Below are 21,355 nucleotides of genomic sequence, written 5' to 3' on the forward strand. Positions count from 1 at the left end.
GAAAATACATGTCTATAAAATTCTGCCATGAAAACATTTCAGTTGTGTTCAATTTCAAATGTTTAATATTCAAGTTTTAAAAAATCAAATTCAGAACTATGTAAAATGCCACATAATATTCAATTTTATTAAATTACACTTGTCTATAATTCAAATTTACACAATTTAAATTCAAATAGTATTGTCATAATTCTAGCTCCATATATCTCGCGTATCTGGGCCTGTTTGACTTACAGCCCTAGAGGCTTGTGAGAAAGTCAAAAGAAATTGTCCACCGGGAGGCGCTTTTGCGTTTTTCTAGTGCATAAAGGATTGTATATCACAAGATGCTTATCTTGACAAAATCCCAGAATATATCAACATTTTTGTCAGTATTCTGTTTCTCATATAACTTTACGTTCAGATTTAACAAAATAATTTTTTAAGAGTGTTTGTAAAAGTGAATAGCAGTGCAGATCAGTTTAATGAATTAAGGTCAATGAATAGATTATCTCAGATTTTACCTTGACACACATCGTCATCCATCCTGCGGACCATCCCAGCCGGACAAACACACATGAAGGTGCCGATTAAGTTGTTACACTCCATTCCTCTGGAGTCACAGTTATGAAGATCCTCTGCACACTCATCTACATCTGGACACAGAGGAGCCCAACATCATCACAAATGCTTGAATACTTGAATACAAACTCATTGATTATTGATAATATGTCGTACCATGACACATGCGTCCATCCTCCCGTAAAGCGTAACCGGACGGACAGCTGCATTCATATGCCCCGAAAGTGTTAATGCAGCGAAACGCACAGAGCAGAGGATTCTGACCACATTCATTCACATCTGGACAATCAATAATGACACACAATCAGTAAAGATGGACACAAAAACATGTATGAATGCTCCCTTAAATCGATATCAGACACTTCATTTGATGAAGGATTACTGTAGACCAGTGATCATGTGCGATAATCATCATCAATCTCTGAGTGCATCTGAAGCTGGTTTAATAAAGATGCTACATTAGATGTTCAGGTGTTTTTGTCAGCTAACCTTCACAGCTCATCATTGGTCCAGGCTCAAATCCCTCCTCACACAGACACTCAAAAGATCCAATCACATTTGAGCATGTGCCGTTTCCACACGGGTTTTCCACTAAACACTCATCAGTATCTGCACACACACAGAGAGAACAGAAAACTGTTGGCTGAACATGTTGAAAAGTTGACAATAATAGATGATGATTACCCAGTTGAGATATAGATTTAATGGATCAGAAAAATCTGTTTATCCAATCCATTTCTAATTCACATGACCTCACGCCAACACGGGGAGAACCAGGGGACTTTCTCGTTGCAAGCTGGCAGTGCCACCCACTGAAGCACCTCAAAATGTCAAGCTAATATCAAAGGAGAAACTGTTGTGGAAAAAGTCTTCTCATCTTTGCAAAAATATCACTCTAGTCACAGAGTTCCAGATGCCAAAACTTAAGCCGTTTTTCCACCGGCCAAGAAGTTCTAAGAACGGTTCCAGTTATATTTCCACTTGAGCTTGCCTCGGCATGGCACAATTACAAACCGTTCCCGGCCTCGAAAAAAAAAAAAAAACGGCTGGTAGAATGCATGTAGTGACACAGGATTGGACACTTATCTGTTGCCTGGCTACCAGTTTTTCTGTAGTTGGCCGAGCACTCTATTGGAGCGAAGTAGCCTAAAGTTAATATAATTAAAAGAAATATCTGATCATCCTCCATAACATGGTCGCTATTTACATCTCATATTGTGTGTAAACTCTTGCATTACCAATGCAATGACTGACACATTTGTATTACATACCAAAGAGCCCCACATGAGCCCCACAGTGGAAAATGAAACTATATCTGTACCGGCTGGGCCAGATCGGCACGGAATGGAACGATTAAGCAATGAGAACGGTTTGGCCCAATGGTGGAAATGTGGCTTTAGACTTTATTGATGGAGACAACAAAGCTAAGATGCCTGCAGAACATCTGACCATCCTAGTCACTTTTACACAGTTCATAACCAATGATCTCAGTCACAGGTGCTCTTTTTGGCTCATCTTCAAACTCTTGCTACAATTATTATACTATCTTCTTGCTTTCTCTGCAAGGGTGGCAGACTGCCAACTAGTCTATTTTTTGATAACGTGTTAAAACATCATATACTGTATATACAACCCCATTTCCAGAAAAGTCGGGACATTTTGTAAAATGCAATAAAATCAAGTTATTGGTTAATTCTCTTTAACCTTTATTTAACTGACAAAAGTTCAAAGAAAATATTTCTGATGTTTCCACAGACCAAATGAATTGTATTTTTTAAATATAAACAAATTTTGATTTTGATGGCTGCAACACACTCTAAAAAAGTTGGGACAGAGGCAAAATAAAAGTGAAAAGGTTACAGAATATCCAAGTTGAACTGTTTTAAAACAGTCTACAATAAGCAGGTGAATTGGTAATAGTTGAGGGTATCTTGACTGGGTATAAAAAGGAGCATCTCTGTCTTTGCAAGCAAAATGGGTATTGGCTCACCACTTTGTGCCAAATATCATGTGAGAATTGTCAAACAATTCAAAAATCACATTTCTCAATGCAAGATTGCAAATAATTTAGGTCTTTCAGCATCAAGCATACATAATATTGTGGAAAGATTCAGGGAATCCAGAAAATTCTCAGGCCATGCAGGGCAAGGCAGGAGACCTCCGTTGAATGTGCGTGACCTTCGAGCCCTCAGATGACATTACTTGAGAAATCGTCATGCTACTTTGTTTGCCACATGGTTTCAGAAATACTTTGGAAAACTGTTGTCACTTAACACAGTCTGCCACTACACCAAGAAATGCAACTTGAATCTCTGTTACGCAAAAAGAAAACTATACATCTGTTCAATGCAGAGATTGAGCAGAGTTCTCTTGGCCCAAGCTCATCTCAGATGGTCTAAAAACCATGATAAGTCCATGTTTCAGCTTGTTTTTGGGAAAAATGGACATCGAGTTCTCAGTCCCAAAGACGAAAGTGACCATCCAGACTTCCATCAGCGACAGGTGCAAAAGCAAACATCGGTAGTGGTATAGGGGTGCGTCAGTGTTCAACAGCATGGATGACTTGCATATGTGTGAAGTTACCATTGACGTGGAGGCAAATATAGGGATTGTACAGAGACTTATACTGCCATCAAGATGACAAGCAAGACAATGCCAGGCTTCATTCAGCACGTGCTACATAAGAGTGGTTTTGTAAACACTCTACACCATAGAGTGGATGTTCTTGACTATCTGCCTGCAGCCCAGATCTGTCTCTTATTGAAAATGTATGGCCCATTCTCCAAAAGGAGAATCAGACAATGATGACCACAGACTGTTGAGCAGATGTCTTATATCAGGCAAGATTGAGCAAAAATTCCACTTGCAAAAATACAACAATTAGTATCCTCAATTCCCGAACAATTAAAAAGTGTAATTAAAAGGAAAGGTGATGTGACACAGTGGTAAACATGCCTCTGTCCCACCTTTTTTGGAGTATGGAAATATTTTCTTTGTACTTTTGTCAGTTAAATCAAGGTTAAAGAGAATTAAATCACAGATTCATGATTTTATTGCATTATACAAAATGTCCCAACTTTTCTGAAAATGGGGTTGTATTATTTTTAATATTTTAAGTGATTACTCAATGTGTTTGTCTCACTATTTTTTAAAAAAGAAACATTTATCAAGAGAAAATGTTGAAGGCCATGTAAACCAAGAACAACTTAATATCATTGTTCAGGTCCAAGTTCATGGCAAGTTCAGCTGAAGTGAGAAATACAGTGTAAATCACAGAAGCCTGAAATCATGGTTTCATTCATATCATCGTGTAGGCTATTTTACAAACATATCTTAAATGTCTAATAAAATATACTATAAAACAAGCTGCTGAGCCCCATGAAGGGGTCTGAAAACTCTCAGTAAATTGCAGTGACAAAGAAACCTGAAGTCATACATTTTCAGAAAGAGTTTCTGGTGAGCAGAGTACAACTTTATGCCGATAATGAGCAGTGACTACCAACAGGAATGCAGGCAGCAATCTGTCAGCAAAAGACACTGCAGCTGAGTAGAAACCAATAGAACAGAGACTCTGTGACCTCAGGTGGTATAATTTTAGAGTGAACAGGCCTGACACAATAGAGATATTTAAATTGTTAGAAAAGAAGATATTTTGCACAATGTCTCAATGTTTATTTGTCCATACAATGGAGTATAACATTTTATACTCCACTTATTGCTCCATACAATGGAGTATAAAAGTCAATGATAACTAAAACTGTTAAATATCCACTTTTCTGTTCTGCAGAAGAAAGTAATAAATATACTATAAAACAAGCTGCTGAGCCCCATGAAGGGGTCTGCAAGTTCGGGAGGAGAATGTTCAAATGATCTATTCAATCCTATTAGCATGAGAGGAAGCCTATAAATATACATTATATATATATATATATATATACACACACAGTCGACTCGCCTACATTCCTCGACAGTTTTCAGCATCCCTCCACCACCCTGACTCCTCATTCTTGGCTTGTTCCTACCACAACCAGGAATACGGGGGAGTACTCGGGGTTTGGGCCAAATACCAAGCTCAGAGCCCTCTCCTTGGACAGCACACCAAATATGCATACCATTTATTCTATCTGACTTATTTGTAAGTGTGAACTCGTGAAACAATAAATGATGACAATGTTCATTTCTTGAACACATAATTCATATTTGGAGTGCAATACATTCACTTTTAAAGTAAAACGGTTTTGTGGAAGGTTACATTTCAGTGTTCTCTTACCATCACAACGTGTTCCTGTGTAGTCGAGCGTGTATCCCGCAGGACACTCGCAGCGGAAGGAGCCGTCTGTGTTGATGCAGTGGCCGTTTACGCAGATCTCTGGATTCTCCACACACTCATTTAAGTCTGAGACACAACGATACAGCGTGTGACAAATGTGACATGGTCAATCTGTACAGCTTTATTGTGTGCACTCTGGGTTTAATGTCTTCTTAATCATTTTTTGGTATCAGACAATCAATACATTAAGTAAGATATTACATTATTTTAATAATATTAATTTACAACCAATTGCTACACCATCTTTTGAGCCTACAAGAATCAAAACATGTATTGTCACAGTACCTACACGTGTGTCCCCAACACCAGGAATGATCCCATGGCCAAATGGACACAGATCCTGAAATGCAGCTGTGAACGAACACAACATGAAACCATGAGAATGATTTTGGGTCCTGTGTGAAGGTGATGTAGCGGATGATAAAGGAGATGAGAGTTCTGGTACCATCCTGTTCTTTAGGGCACAGCTCACAGGGGTCACCCCAGCCCTCTTTGGCCATGACACTACAGCAGCACTTGGCTTTGCTGGTGTTGAATGCCTGCGGGACAGAGCACTTGCCGTTCTCAAAGCGTGTGAAACAGAAGCTCTCTCTAGTGTCTGACACAACAAACAGCATAAGTATTATGTAAGGAATGTCAATGTTTTCTTTCAAGACAATTTTCATGTTTTTATCCTTAAAACACTCTTGTGTGTAAAACTACTTCTTACATACCTTGTTTAGAAACAATGTCATTTTAGAACTAGTAACAGAAGCTACTGTATGCAGTTATTGGAGAGAGAGCATGAGTGAATTGCCTATCACTCAGCAGAGTCAGGGAACATGTTAGTTTAACTTCAAAAACTACCACTACTGAAAATATAATGCAACTTTTTTGAGTACAGAAAATATTTAATTAAGTAGCGAGACAGGGTTAAAATTCTGCATGTGCAAGTGAGTGCATGTCTTAGTTTCTGCGTATGGCTAACTGCAATACAGCAATGGTTTGCCTAACCATCATATTGTAATTAAATTTTCTTACTTTCTTGACAATGCTTTATTTTTTATAATTAAACTGCACATTTCCACTGATTGTAAAATTTGAGATAGAAAATGGCAAATCAAATGCATGGGATGAATTGTTGGTTGGAGGGGTTGAAGTTATATGGAACTGTAAAGCAGTCAAGACAATTAATTAATTCATTAATAAACACCTCTTAATCTTTGTCTGTCAGCCAATCAGAATCAAGCATTCTAGAGAATTGCATTTCCTTTCACAAGGCTAACTATAAGTAGCTTTGCAAATATATGTCAACTTATTCTACTAACCTGAACCCTGACACCTAAACCTAACCTAACAGTCTACTAGTGTAGGTCCACTACAGCCTACCAATACTATAGACAATCAAAAAACAAGGTGTAATGTAAATTTTATAAGCTTTATAAATAGGCAAACAACAACAACAATAACAACAACAGTTTAGTGCAGTCAGTTTCAGTAATGTGTAATCAGGTCATATTCTTCATGGTCCTAATAGGCTTTATTTTCTTAATGCAAAAAATGATTTCTTTTTTTTTTTTTCTATTGTTGGTAAAATATGAACCAGACATTTTCACCTGTTTAAGTTTAGTCAGACAAACAGGGTTATGATGAATTACCGTAACATCTGCGTCTATCTTCTGACAGCACAAATCCAGGTTTACACACGCACTCAAAGCTGCCCAGACTGTTGAAACAGGAGCCATACGCACAGATGCCGGGCTCTTCTGAACACTCGTTCACATCTGATACACACACACACACACACACACACACACACACACAATATACTGTACTTACATACTATCTACTGGAAAAAAAGTTTAAATGTTTCATTATGTTTCATTTTGTTCCAAATCTGTGTGACTCACAAAAGAAGAAATTGTGAATATGCTTTCAAAAAAGAACACAAAAGCACCATACATGTATCATACATATGACTTCTGTAATCATACAATAGTCATTGAGTTAGCTGAAGAACCAGATCATGGACTCAGATTGTGGATCAAGATCTGAGAATAATTTGTTCATGAATCAGATGTCACTACTTCTTACATGAACTCACATGAACATATAAAGATTTTCAGTGAATTTTGGCCTGTTCTCACAAAGAGAAATACTTAAAATATATATAGGGACCACATTTTTTATGTATTTATTAATTTAATTAAACAAAAAGTAAGTCCACCTTCCATTAATACAAAGTTCTGTCATAAAACTCTAGATGTGCAGGCTAATAGGTCCTTAATTCAACCTGCTTGTAATAACATCATGTGCATCATGTTCATGCACTGGAGAGGTGATACAATTTTGAATCATTTGACACTTTAGTGATACTGCACAGGGGTGTAACCTCTTGTTGGGCATTTGAAGCAGTACTCTTACCTACACAGTGCTCATTGTGGACGACATACCCATCAGGACAGACACATCTGAAAGAACCATCCAGATTCAGACAAGTTCCAGGAGCACATATGCCAGGAATCATTATACACTCATTAACATCTGCATTTATTAAAAGACAAGACAGACAGTTATGAGATTGTCATAGGACCCCCATCTGTCTACAAATCCTAGAACAAAATAATAGTGTGCAATTATACTGAATATCTACATGTATATTGTTATGATTTGTCAGCATACTTGTTTATTTCAGATTAATAAAATTGGTAGATAGTCTCACATGGATACTTCAATCTAAGCATACAGTCACTGATTATATGTCATCTGGATTATGTAATCACAAAAATTAAGTACTTGTAATTAGATTATATTTTTATTTATAATTTTTTAATTACATATTATTCACACAATGGCAGTCAAGTCAAGTCAAGTCACCTTTATTTATATATAGCGCTTTTTACAATGTAGATTGTGTCAAAGCAGCTTTACATTGATAACTGGTACATTATTTGGCTGCACAGCAGCTCTTAAAAGAATAGTGTCAATGCAGGCAGATCAAAGCACTGTTGAATATCAAATGTCAAGTCAAATGTCAAGTAAACAGTAAACATCTTTGGCCTACAATATTTACTTGAATCACCCCTGAGATTTTAAGTTGATATTTCATTAATTTAACAACACATTCGAATGTTACAGTTCTCTGATGTCTGCTAATGGTCACATGACATGCAGGTAAACAAATGAAACATTTCTTATTTTTATCATTTTTATTTTGTTTTTATTTTTAATTAATTTATTTTAATTTTCATTTTACATTTTTAAAATTTAATTAAAAAACCCCCTGCAGTTCCTTCACAGTTTGGGAAACCCTTACATAATTACCTATGCAGGTCTTTCCATCAAGACTGAGTTCATAACCCTCTCTACAGAGGCACTGGAAGGACCCTACGTTATTAACACACCGGCCGTTCCTGCAGAGCTGAGAGTGAAAAACTACACACTCGTCAATATCTAGAGAAGCAATGAGAACAGAAGATATTTCAGCATCTTTAACTACTAGCTAACCATATTTCAAAAACATGCAATGAGAATAGCTTTAGATAGTGATATAGCTTTAGATAGTTACTACACACACACACACACACACACACACACACAAAAAACTAACATGGAATGGAGGGTAGGTATATATGGTCAAATGTACAATACAAATCTATAGTAAACATGTTTAAAGGAACAACATTTTTACCTGTACAGTAGTTATTACTGGTGAGATCAAATCCTTGATGACAGATACAATTAAAAGAGCCAATAGAGTTTTTACACGTGCCATTCCCACACGGCTGACGTGAACACTCATTAACATCTACGGGAGAAAAAACACTTGCTGTAAACACCTTTACAGGCAAATTGCTTTGGTAAAATATAGCACCTCTAATGAGGAGAAGGTCTGATTCAGAGTTTTAATGACATGCCACATAAGGGCACACTGTATGAACACAGCATCCAGGGGTCTTCTGAACACTGGTCATAATGGAGTAGATATGATGGAGATTAAAGAGGTCTTACCTACACACATCCTGTGGTTTAATGTGGCTGTAAAGCCGGTGTGACACACACACTTGTATCCTCCTGGAATGTCCACACAGTCACCATGACGACACACGCTGGGCGTCTCCACACACTCATTACGGTCTTTTTGGAGGTACAGGAATGAGAGACTCAAATCACTGGGTTTTATTACTTAGTTAATCCAAACACCTACAATTCTTTTAAGATAACTTGCATAATAAACAGTGATTGGAGACATTTGGAAATGACAAGAAGGAGCTTTCACTCACAGACATGACACTGTCTTCCAGATAATATTTTCCAATTTGTGTTTTAATAAGATGAAATCATTTCATACAAACTGCATGTTCATACAAACATGCACAACCAACAAGACAGTGGTAATGTCTATAGTGGTGGTGGTGGCAGCTCACCAGCGCAGGCTCCGTCAGGTGTGAGTCTATACCCATCAGCGCATTCACACTGATAGCCGCCCGGACGGTTGATGCAGTCTGCATTTATCTGACACACATGCTCTCCACTGCTGCATTCGTCAATGTCTGAACACAACCACACACATATTAAAAAAAGACAGAGGGTCTCTTTAACCATATGCACGTTAAAAGCGTTACTGTAAATGTTATGCCTTTCGCCAAATTTTGAGTAGTTTAATTTATAATTGTGTGACCTCTGTTGGCGACATTAAGTAATTAGTAGGTCGTTTGCCTTTTACCTGTGAGAAGGTAGGTAAAATGTTCTCCAGTAAAATTAGGCTTTCTAGTAACATAATACATGTTAATCTATCAATTATTATTAATTTGAAAGTTTAGTGATGTTGCGCAGTAATGTATTAGTTTATTGTGATTGTATATGTACAACTTTCTGACAACATTTTTTGCCCCATATAAACAGGTGGACCTTCTTATTCTTTAATTTTGTTCTTTTAGATGCAGAATGGAAGGCCCGATGATTTGAGTGCCGTCAGATAAGGAGTGTTACACGTACGCACAAATTTGTGCATGAAATCAGCATACAAACATTTTCACAAACAAATCATGAGTCTTCAATAACTTTACGAAATGAAGGAACACAGAAATCGCATACTCTGGGTGGCTTTTTTTAATGTGTTAAGGCTGGTTTTGAGGATGAGGAGCAGTCATTTAGAATACTAAATTATTAACTAAATAATTTATTAATATTAGAACAAGGTTATGAACAAATACATGTGTGCATGCATGGGTTGTGAATTGTCAATTTTGAAAAGAAATTTTCATCTTCATGCATTTAAATACAAATAATCCACACAATTATTGGTGAACGAGACCCACTGTGAGTACAGTCAAAAAAATTACTGTTTTGACAAATCAATTCACGCAGAATACTATATAATAATTAGTCTAGTTTTTACATTGACCCTGCACCTTAATTTACTGCTGGCTTTCAATTAAACTTAGCTGCCAATGCATTAGAACGGTGAAAAAAAATTTAAATTCATGCTATCTGACTACAGAAAACAGAGGAAAAGGCTGTTGTCTTCCCAAATAGGTAGGAAAACTTCAACATCCATAATGCACTGGGTATGTTTCTATCCAAGGCCACTCCCATCAGTCTACTATGGACACGCTTACCAGAGTCAAATATACCGCCTTGCTTTTATTGATTTCAGGAGGGGAAAGGAAAGAAGAATGTGTAATTTCCTGACTCAGAATAGGCCATAGAGGGCTAAATAATACTATGTATACAATAACAAAACACCCAACAGGTTTGTGTGATTGGTGTGGGACTAGAGAAACAGTAGCGCATGTAATTATGTAGTGCAAGAAATGTTCAAATGAAATACATAAATTATTTGAAGAATTAAGGAAGAAAGTAGAAGTATCAATAACTCTGAAGACTATTTATGTCCTGGTAATGGTAGTAAAGTATCAATATTGATATAAATTTGAACAAAAATTTTTGAAAACAATTTGTATAAAAGAATTTAGGATCTGAGCTTCACTAGAGGAGCTGAACACATGGCATTAGTGTGGCTTGGACCCTGAAGTGTCTTGAAGAGAGAATGGTATATAGGAAAAGTCTCTGATTCAGTTCCCAGTAGGTGGCGGTAATGTACATTCTGGTATGCTATTAAAAAACACGCTATTAAAAATAGTAGTAGTAGTAAATACTTCTTAGCGAACTTTTAAGCCTCATTCAGACTGTCAGTCCAAATCAGATTTTTGTGCATATCTAATTGAAATCCAATCAGATTTAGCAAGTTTGAACGGCAATAAAAACAAAAAAAAATGAAAAAGCGATTATTAGAAATCTGTTTCGAGCTACAGTAACATTCATGTGGTTTGAAATCCTATTCAAATTTCATTTCTGTAAATCTTTAGCATGTTTCAATGGTTTATGTGACTTTTTCACGCCACGTAAAACGTAAACATCATACGTTGTTATAGGAAACATGCTAAAAGTTTCTGCAGAAACAAGGATGTTCTTGCAAAGTTCCGGTCAAGCAGAAAATGACAATATAACGGTATATAATAACAATATAGCCTCCTACGTTTCTGCCGCTGCCTCAGAAGACGCAGTAGTCCAGCGCCGTGGCTACACATTGTCATGTTGTAGATAAGACAACATCTGTATAGCAAACCCCTCCATGTTGCAGCTGTTGTTGTTTTTGGCTTATACCTACCACTGATCTATATAAATGACATGTTGCATATACCTACCAACGTAACATATGCAACGTCATTGCCATAGAAACCAATGCAGATATTCCAGAAGAAGTAAGAATGGCATGGACACTGAACTGTTGCGATACACAGTGTGGACCTTCAATCATTTTAGATCAGATTCCAATCGGATACACAAATAACCTGATTTGGACTGACAGTGTGAACGTAGCCCTAGTCATAATGGTGTCGACTTGTATTGTTCAGGGGTGCGAGAATTTAAAGAGTAAACGTTTAGTGGGAGTGAGCAATTTCCAGTTTCCAGTGAAGGATCCAGCACATTGTAGACAGTGGCTAAAGGTGGCAAACAATTGTAAATATGGAGAGAATGCCACAATGGAAAATCTAAAAACCAAAAAAAAAGTGTTTTAGGCCAAACAGAGTAAAAACTGAAAGAAACTGCAGTTCTGTCAGCAAAACACCATCATGTACAGGCAAGAAAGATGTTGCCACAGTGTTCCATTTTTACCATAATGCAGAAAAAAAAAGACTGGACATAGTACAATACAATTTTCAGTGATAAACCTACCCTTACAGTAACTAAATAACCCTCTGTCGATCCGACTGTCTGTGGGCAGGGATACAAAAATGTGGAAGTATAATCTGTAGCTTTCATGAAAGCCCTGGAGTTGTCAAAATTTGGACTTTTGCTGACAAATCGGAAATTCTGGGTCCAGGTAAAGAGTAAACATTATTCATTTACATATACTGCCAACGTTGTAACAACACAAAAGCGGGTTAAAAATCGATGAACTTACACTTTAAGCTGCCACATAAATAAGCCCAGTAGTTAAAAAGATTTAAGGAGGCCACTCACACAAAGCATTTTTGCTTTGAACTCATTTTTGCAAAAACTCATTCTGTGTGAATGGCCCCTTAACAGAGAAAGTAGCCATCAGACCTTCACAGATGAGCAGCAGGTCATTGTAAATGAAGCCTGAGGGACACTCGCAGTGGAAACTGCCCATGTGGTTTATACACACACCATGAGCACAGACACCTGGGATTTCATGACATTCATCAATATCTGAAAAGATCAGAACAAAACCATTAAACATTATGTAAAAACTATTTCTGCCATTTCTACTGAAATTTCACTAACTGCAAAATTTGTCTTTACCTTTTGGTTTTCCAGTTTCAAAATCAATCTTGAATCCGGTCACACTGCCACAAAGACTTCTATAGTCACCTAAAATAACAGAGAGTACAATCCAGTAGTGTATCTTTTTTGTGACACATTTACATGTCAACTTCAACTTCTGCGTTGGAAAATAGAAGATGGTCACTGCATTTCTTTCAAACAAGAGTAGACTGTAAAAGATAATGATCACACTGCCTCTGACTTGTTGTGTTGAAAGACTTTTCTCAAGAGTCAAATCATCTTTGAGTTCATCCACGACAACTTTGCATTAAATAAACTTTCCCTGTTGTCTTTTGAAAGGGAATTGGTGGATTCTCTGGACTATGCTGACATCATCAACATTTTTAATAATCGCCCTCGAAGTCTCTGCCTCGTCATGTAAAAGGTAAGCCCGTGGTTTAAATTCTAGCCGCCGAGCTATACTGTGTATGCTGTAGTTTAGGTGTATCATTTTATTAATGGCTGGAATTTTTTTTAGTGGCCCCCTCATTTTAAGAAGGGACCCCCTAAAAATACACCACTAGTACAATTGAACACACAGAAATGTTTTTGTACGAGCTTAGCTGTAGCTTGGGAACACAACTGTCCCCAGAAGTGATTTGAATCTGACAAACAGGTCTTGCAGGGCTGAGCGAATATGGGTAGAACTCTTTACTGCCCGAGTACTTCAGAAATCCCTTTAAAGGTATACATGTGAATTAAACTTGGCACAATGGTCTTCATCATCGCAGTATTCTAATGCCTATTTAGTGCGAGGGATTCATCAATATGCTGATTGAGGACTGTTGGGACACTCCAGGCACAGGATGGTTCTGTCTGGGGAGACAGAGTCGTTTACACCTCAATGACACATCATTTGTTCCCTTTCGAAAGGAAATCGCACTGCGTCCTAGAACACTTATGGGGAACACCCTCGCGTGACAGGTGTCTGAAACGATAGTCGAATCACACCAATCCTACTGGCCGGCGACAGCCTATGACGTCATACTAGTGCGACTAGACAGTATATAAGGGGTGCCTAGAGAACATGTCGTCCTCTTTTCCTCTTCAGTGACTGTTTTGTCTGTCGTGATTGTTGTTTCACAAGGTAAGATTTACTATGTCTGAGAAGTGTTTCAAGCGTTGTGCCGATCCGTGTCCAAGATATCTGACAACAGAGGACACACACAACTTCACTGCCTTGGTGAGGAGCATGCACGTTTAGTTCTCGAGGGATCTGTTTGCATTCATTGTGAGCGTTTGCCTATGCGGACACGGTCAATCTTCTCAAGGGAAGAGGGACAGGCATCTGCACCTGGCGGCTCGGGTCCTTCTCGTGCTGAGGCTGAGAGGAGACTCAAGTCGTAGGGCTTGCAGGTAGAGCTCGCCGAAAAGTTTGAGAGAGCCGTTTCTCTTTCTCACGATTCGGTGGCTCACGAGAGCGATCTGCTTGATGAGGATGCCATTTCTCTGGCATCCTCCGGCTCAGCAGACAGTCCTCTTCTGGCTCCTAGCCACACTGAAGAGCAGGCAATGGTTGTTAAGGGCAGTGAATGTGTTTTATCTGAGTCCGCACGGCCATCCTGCCCCACGAATGTTGAGCTGCTGGATGTTAAGGAACGCGCCTCTGGCAGATTAAAGCTGCCGTGGACGCGCGCTCGGGAAGAGGCGGTTCGTGGGAGGCTAGACGAATGCTATCTTTCCGGCCATACTCCTCCAGCTTCCGTGAGCCTTCCATTCCTTCCTGATCTCCATTCTGAGATCAAGAAGGCAAGGAAAAACCCTTATTCGGCCCGTATTCATTGACATGGGCATGCGAATTATGCCAATGTCGAGGGGATACGTGAGCACGGATATGTGGTGATGCCCACGATGTTTGCAAACTGTCTTGTTGGTGGTGGAGCGTCAACATTGAAGGCTCCTGCCCTGCCTACTAGACCGCTTAAAACAACTTCACGGTTGAATGGCAGGGCATACGCAGCTGCAGGTCAAGCTGGTGCTCCACTGCACACCATGGCAGTGCTTCAAGCATACCAGGCTGACCTGTTGAAAGATTTGGACCAGGGCCAGGGTCTTTCCCCTGATGCGGTGGCCGATTTGCGCCGCACCACAGACCTGGCTCTCCGCGCCACCAAACAAACTGCTGCCGCGATCGGTCGATCGATGGCGGCGATGTTGGCAACAGAGAGACACCTGTGGGTGAACCTGGCTGACATCGGGGAGAAAGAGAAGGGTTTTCTCCTCGATGCGCTGGTCTCGCCTCTTGAACTTTTCGGGACTTCCTTCAAGGCGGTGGTTGGGAAGTTCAAGGAGGCGAGGGCATCTAGCGTCGCCTCCCGGGCCCCTCCTCCTCAGAGGAGCAGGTCCCAGAGAAGGCGTGACGCTAGGAAGAATAAGCCGGATTTAAGAGAAGTTATACAAAGCTGACGCGCTGAGCACCGCTGAGTATTTCTTCTCTTTTTGAGTGTTTTCCATCTCCCTCTCCTCTTCTTCTTCTTTCCCCCTGTACCGTTCCTTGCCCTGCGCATGCTTTGACATCAGGCCTGAAGCCTGGGCCCGATGATAAGTTTGTTCCTATCCTGGAACTCTTTTGAGGGTCTGGCTTAGCGCTTGATATTGAGCGCAAGCCTTTTCAGACTGCTTGAGTATGGCAGGCCATTTTTACATTCGGCCTCTACTCTTTTTGGTCTCAGGTGAGCTTAGCTGGTCACTTCCCCGTTAACCCTCTGGGGTCTGAGGATTTTTGGGCCTTGGAGAAGTTTTGACATGACCTGACATTTGTGCTTTTTTCAGCTGTTCATAAACATATTAATGACAAAAGTGTCATTACACTGTATTCAGCACAAACTAGGCTACCATAATACGTGAGGAACATGTATGTACATGTTTGTTTTTTTGAAGGAATAATGTTTATGAGTGGTATTGAAAAAAACAAAAAACTTAAGTCACTGAAATAAGACCAAAAAAATATATTAAATCTGTGTTCACAACACTTCTGGGTATTGGTAGTTGTAGACTAGAGTTTTTGCTTCAAAATTATGTAAAAATTATCCTGCCTACTCGTTCATATAAAACAATATAGATATTTAAATTTTGTAAGACACTTTTTGTCAAGAAACACAGTATGTGTGGAGGCATGAATCATCATGAATAATGCTGTGATTCACACCCGAGAAGACAAAGGATTCGCATAATGACCTCTAATGACCTGCATAACAATGAGCTCTTTCAGTCAGGTAGGCTATGTGAAAAAACCCTCTGTGAACATGTCTCAAGCTCATCATGGTGTATATCAAACATACAGAAAAAACAGCAATACTGTGAAATATTATTACAATTTAAAATAATGGTTTTCTATTATATACTTTAAAATAAAATGTATTTCTGTGATGCAAAGCGTCTGAACATTCATGTTACCTCTATGGCATTTCATATAGCCTTTTAGCTTAAAAGCATGCACATTTGGAGAAATACTGATGGATTTTCATGTTTATGTCAATTTTCTATACAGAGGAGTAATATTTATTCAATATTTATTGTCATCACTATGAGCGCTGGATACTGTGTTTTCAATTCATACTTGCAGCCGGAGGGCACTCTGTACACCTTTAGTCCACAAATTACTCTAAAGAAGAACAGGCATACCATGTGACTTTCCAGGAACTAACAGAGGCTTCCAGAGATCGCTAATCATGTCTATAACATACAGATAAACACTTTTCAAATCAATAAATACACGATTGAGACGATGTATACATGTATTGCCTCAGAATTTGCGTCTGAATAGCGCTCGCTTCGTGGGCGTGGCCGCACTAGCGGATAATGAGCTGAATCATGGGCGTCTGACATGGCTCTCTTTTCATACAGATTACATAAACAGAGAATTTTTGTTTTCGATTTGACTTACATGATTTAAAACCTGACATTTCAACATTTCTTTAGACATAAGTCTCATTTTTTTGTGATTAGTATTCACTAAGTTACAGTTCATTTTCTGAGAACAATCAGATTGGACTTCGTTCAGAGGGAGACGACAGATCACGCATCATGTTAGTTTTCTTTATTTTACAAAAAGCACAACATTTTGTTTTTAATCTGAGTGTACACAAATAAAAGAAGATATTTCACAGATTAAAATGGTGTATAACTCTTAATTGTATGTGCAACATGGACAAGTATTGACAAGTATTTTGAGTCTCTTTCACACTGGTAAGAAAAAAACCGAGGTGGTATCGCCAGCGATACCTCCGACTCGAGGGAGCTAAGGGAGATTTATTTATTTTGCAGTGACCGTGGCTCCCTGCTGAAGGCTTGCGGGGCTTTTATTTTGTAACTTTAGGGTTTAGGGGCTTTTCTGGGCCCTGGAGCTGTTTATGTAAGGCTGATCCCACACCCTTGCTATTTGCTTCCTCTCTGCTGAGAGTTTATTTCAAAGCTTTTAGCGGGTTATTTTTCATAATGATATTTGCAGTATGGCAAGCCATTTTATCATTAGCTGCCCTTCACTTCTGAAGCCTCCTTGTTATGTTGGGCTTCAGTTGAGTTCATGGTTTTAGTGTAGGCCGTCTTTGGCCTCCGGTTGGGGTCCCTTGCTTAGGTTGAAGTGATGCGTTTTTATCTGAACCTCCGCTCCTTTGAGCTCAAGTTCTTCATGACCTTTGGTGACGGCTTGTTGGCCACCTGTTTTCGCGTAGTGGTTTTGTGCATTCCGCTCTGTTGAGCTTTGGCATTTGTCTTAGCGTCGGCTAGGGGTGTAAGAAAATATCGATACACATGAATATCGCGATATTATGTTTGGTGATACTGTATCGATTCTCAAAAACATTGTATCGATATTTATATATTTATTTATTTACATCCAATATTCGTGGCTTTGTGTTAAACCATAGACTGTATAAAACCTAACCGCTAGATGGCAGTGTTATCTCAGAGCGTAAACTGATGTGGAGCCGGAGAAGCGCAAGGTGAAGGTGTGTGCATCGCTAGTGTTAGCATTAGCAAACCCAGCTCACAAGACGATAGAATTATTCCGCTCCCGCGGTATACAGAACTGAAGTGTGGACTCATTTTGTTAATATTAAGTAAATTAAGGCCATGTTAAAATTCAAAAACTCGGGAAATGCATTGAATCTGAGAGCTTGCTTAACATCCCGACGTCATCCGCGCTGCTGAGAAGCGTTTCGATAGAATATGTGATATGTACTGCACGTTTTCCTCTCAGTAACAAAATACACACAACAAAATTGACAGCGGTGGCAGCAGAAAGAAAGCATCTGATCATAGCGATGTGGCATATGGTTGCACCAGCTCTGCAGTTCAGTACTTTAAATAACACTTTATACAATAGACTGCTTTAAAGCAAACAGCTTTACAGTATTAAATATAAAACAGTCATTCAGTCATGGAGTGGTCTATGCACTTTCTATTGTTAAATAGTTTAGAAATGTATTAAACTGCTATACTGTGAACCTTTAAAACATACACAAAGAATCCTGCAGTCACTTTACTATTTTCCCTTTACTTAGATTGCACAAAATAGTGATTAGTGATATAAATGCAAATGATACTGTATTGATTAAATAAAATAAAGTTGCTTGTCAGGTTTTATGCATATGGTTGTGTGTTCTTTATGACCGTTTTTTCTAAAATTAGGTCTTTCTAAAAAAAAAAAAAAAAAGAAATATCGCAATATATCACAATATATCACAATATATCGTTGTATACCCCTGTATCGTGATACGTATTATATCACAATATATTATATACACAGCCCTAACGTCGGCCTTTTTATGGCCGCCTAGACATTCTCGAGTGTGTTGGCCCTCTTTTTGTTGCATTGTAGGGCTTCCGCTCCCTAGAGCTCCAGGCTATTCCCCCTTCTTTCAGCCACATTGGTCTCTCGTTGCTAGCCTCCTCTCATCCAAGAGTTGTCAGGTTCAAACCGCTACCCTATGCTAGCGGTTTCTACTGTCATGGTTGGTAGGCATCCAGTTTTATTTTACTTAAACTGTCTGGGTTTTAGTCTCCACTGAGCCTCAGCAAAGTCATGTTTATGGGGTTAGCCCTCCTCTTGGGCCGTCCCTGTTCCCGGCCTAGGCAGACGTTGACAGCCTGTTCTGACTACTTCAGCAGTAGGCGTTGGATACTTCTGTTTCAGCCTCCCTTGCTAGTCGCTCGGCTCATGTTTGCCTCCCCTCTCATCAGGGTTGCTTCTGTTCGGGGGGCCCGCCTTCTGCATTAGGCTAAGAATGCGAGTAGCAGGCACTGCGACCCCCTCTCCTCTGTTCAGGTTGTTCCTTTACTCCATTGCCCGCTAAGGTTTTTAACAATGTTTGAGTATGTGGTTCCCTGGCGGTGTTTAGCATTAAGCATATCCATTAGTGTTAGGCTTTGTTAGTTAGACTCCCTGTGGTTGCCTGAGCATTGTAGGTTTCCTCTCGCTTTTGAGAGTGTGATCTTTGCTGAAGCCTCCGCTCTCTGAGCTTGGTAGTCTTTTTGTGAGTAGCTCCTTGATTTGTTTCAAGTTTTGGGTTGAATTCTCTGCCTCCTTGGAATTCTCCCTGTTGAGGCCGCTATTCATCCGGAGCAAGCTCCTTTGAGTCTGGTCCCCTGGTCTCTCTTAGTCTATACTTCCAAAGCTCTATGCCCCAAGCATGCTTTACACCTATACTTCTCAGGTCAAATGCGCTAATTCTCCTTCCTGTTGTTGATTGGAGTTCGCTCCCCTTGAGCTCTAGCACTGGCAACCCGGGCCCGCGGCCGTTTTTTTTTTTGGGGGAGTAGTAGGCCCTTCGTGAGGCCTCCTCATCATCCTGGCGGCATTATGTTTGTGCTCCCTTTATTTAAGGGTAGATAAGCAATATGCTGAACACACAGCTCGTGTTTGCTGTGCGAACGAGTGTTCCTGGCTTGCAACTATACTCTTACTTCCAAGTGGTTGGCTCCTCGGAGCCTCCTTTGGAATGTTTATCTAGATGGCATTAGGTTTCACTTTCTGTCTACCTCCATCTCTGAGCTGTTCAGATTCTCCAGGCTTTCTGGGAATCTTCACCGTTTTTGGTGCTGTTTCACAGCTCTTTGTTTGTTCAGGCTTGGTTTTGCTCGTCCTGGTCGAGCTCAGTTCTCCCCTCATGTTTAGGGTCGTTAGGACTTGCTCCCAAAGACTGGTCGGAGGTAGAAGGACTCTTGTGAGACCTTCCTGAAGGATCTGTATTAGGCTGTCGATACTCCCTTACTGTTTGAGTTCGGTATATAGGCTTCGGAGTTTCTCTGTCTCCTACTATATTCCAGTCTCTGTTCCTCCCCTGGCTTAGGTAGAGTACCCAGCCTCCAGAGTGCTTCAGACTCTGTAGATCCTAGGTCGAGTAGGTTACTCCCCTCATTCAGGGTCTAAAGCAATATGCTGAGTTCTACTCCCAGGGATGCCCGTCTCTGGTTCGGTGAGTTTGGTCCTGCCTTTTTGCAGTCCCTCTCATGGGGCTTTCCTCTCTGAGGAAATTTATAGAGATTCTTTTCTTACAGACAGGTCATTGGCCTGATTAGCCCTTGGTTGGGCTAGTTCGGCCTCCCTGGTGGCCCTTGGGGTCGACTTTTGTCCCCCTGGTAGGTGACAGGCCAGTGTTCCTCTCGGTCCTCTGGCCATACTCCTTTAAAGGGACTCCTTCTGTTGAAGTTGTTGGTTCCAAGCCTTTGAGCGGCCTTGGCAAGCCTTCACTCTGTGGAGGCCTCTTTGAGGCTTTTTAGCTTGGGCAGTGGCAGTAGGGAGTAATGTCACTGACAGCCTAGCGTGTGACCAGAGAGGGTTGAGTGTTTCAGCTCTCTTCTCAGCCATTGTTGGCATGCACTCCCCTCAGCATGACGGCGTGGGTATCCCGTTCCCCATTAGCATTCTAGGACGCAGTGCGAGTTCCCTTTCAAAAGGGAACATCTCTGGTTACAACTGTAACCCTGGTTCCCTGAGAACAGGTAACGAGATACTGTGTCTCGTTGCCATGCATCTGGGCTGCCTGCTACAGTCAATTCAGACGAATGGCGGACAAAATGCTCTCTAGACGCCCCTTATATACTGTCTGGTCGCACTAGTTTGACGTCATAGGCTGTCACCGGCCAATAGGATTGGTGTGATTCGACTATCATTTCAGACACCTGTCACGCGAGGGCGTTCTAGGATGCAGTGTCTTGTTCCCTTTTCTCAGGGAACCAGGATTACAGTCGTAACCCAAGACGTTTCACATGACATATATGCTTTCAACTACAATTTATCTAATAGTGTTTTCTAATATGTAACTATGTCATGTTTGGTCTCATCTGACAGCTTATAAACTGAACTGAATGGTGTACTTAATAGAGATATTAAAGTATCCTAATGTACAATCTAGTTATTGCTTAAACATGCATTGAGGAGAATATGTTAATGTACTTCTCCCCCTCTTGATCACCACCCATTTGCCATATCTTTTGGTTTCCTGTCAGTTGGTTTTGGTGTTGGTATTCCACTCATGTATAACAATGCTTTGCTCAGGGTATAAGAAGGAAAGGTAACTGTTGATCTAGGAGAAAGGCTTTAACCCTGCCACTCCCGCACACCGATGCGCAACCTCTTAATATAATCTCTTAATAATTTACGGCCTCTTCTGCACAGCAGTGCATTAT

The 21,355-nt window shown here is 40.0% G+C and overlaps 1 protein-coding gene across 2 annotated transcripts in view; it reads right to left on the reverse strand.

Annotated features, from left to right (window-relative positions):
- Window positions 1–21,355, reverse strand: part of LOC127520558 (fibrillin-2) — a 91,625-nt gene that overhangs the window by 12,756 nt on the left and 57,514 nt on the right. The window contains exons 34-47 of one of the 2 annotated variants that reach the window (XM_051908805.1): window positions 12,704–12,772; window positions 12,485–12,610; window positions 9,298–9,423; window positions 8,882–9,007; window positions 8,562–8,678; window positions 8,195–8,323; window positions 7,295–7,414; window positions 6,529–6,654; window positions 5,337–5,489; window positions 5,177–5,242; window positions 4,832–4,957; window positions 1,051–1,170; window positions 718–840; window positions 504–635 (exon numbers count right to left, since the gene is read on the reverse strand). In XM_051908805.1, the coding sequence (XP_051764765.1) occupies window positions 504–635; window positions 718–840; window positions 1,051–1,170; window positions 4,832–4,957; window positions 5,177–5,242; window positions 5,337–5,489; window positions 6,529–6,654; window positions 7,295–7,414; window positions 8,195–8,323; window positions 8,562–8,678; window positions 8,882–9,007; window positions 9,298–9,423; window positions 12,485–12,610; window positions 12,704–12,772 (1,659 nt within the window). Of the gene's footprint in view, window positions 1–503; window positions 636–717; window positions 841–1,050; window positions 1,171–4,831; window positions 4,958–5,176; window positions 5,243–5,336; window positions 5,490–6,528; window positions 6,655–7,294; window positions 7,415–8,194; window positions 8,324–8,561; window positions 8,679–8,881; window positions 9,008–9,297; window positions 9,424–12,484; window positions 12,611–12,703; window positions 12,773–21,355 lie in introns of those variants that run through there. The other variant, XM_051908804.1, reaches the window with a different exon arrangement.

The sequence above is a fragment of the Ctenopharyngodon idella genome, chromosome 10 (assembly GCF_019924925.1).
Source record: "Ctenopharyngodon idella isolate HZGC_01 chromosome 10, HZGC01, whole genome shotgun sequence".
NCBI lineage: Eukaryota > Metazoa > Chordata > Actinopteri > Cypriniformes > Xenocyprididae > Ctenopharyngodon > Ctenopharyngodon idella.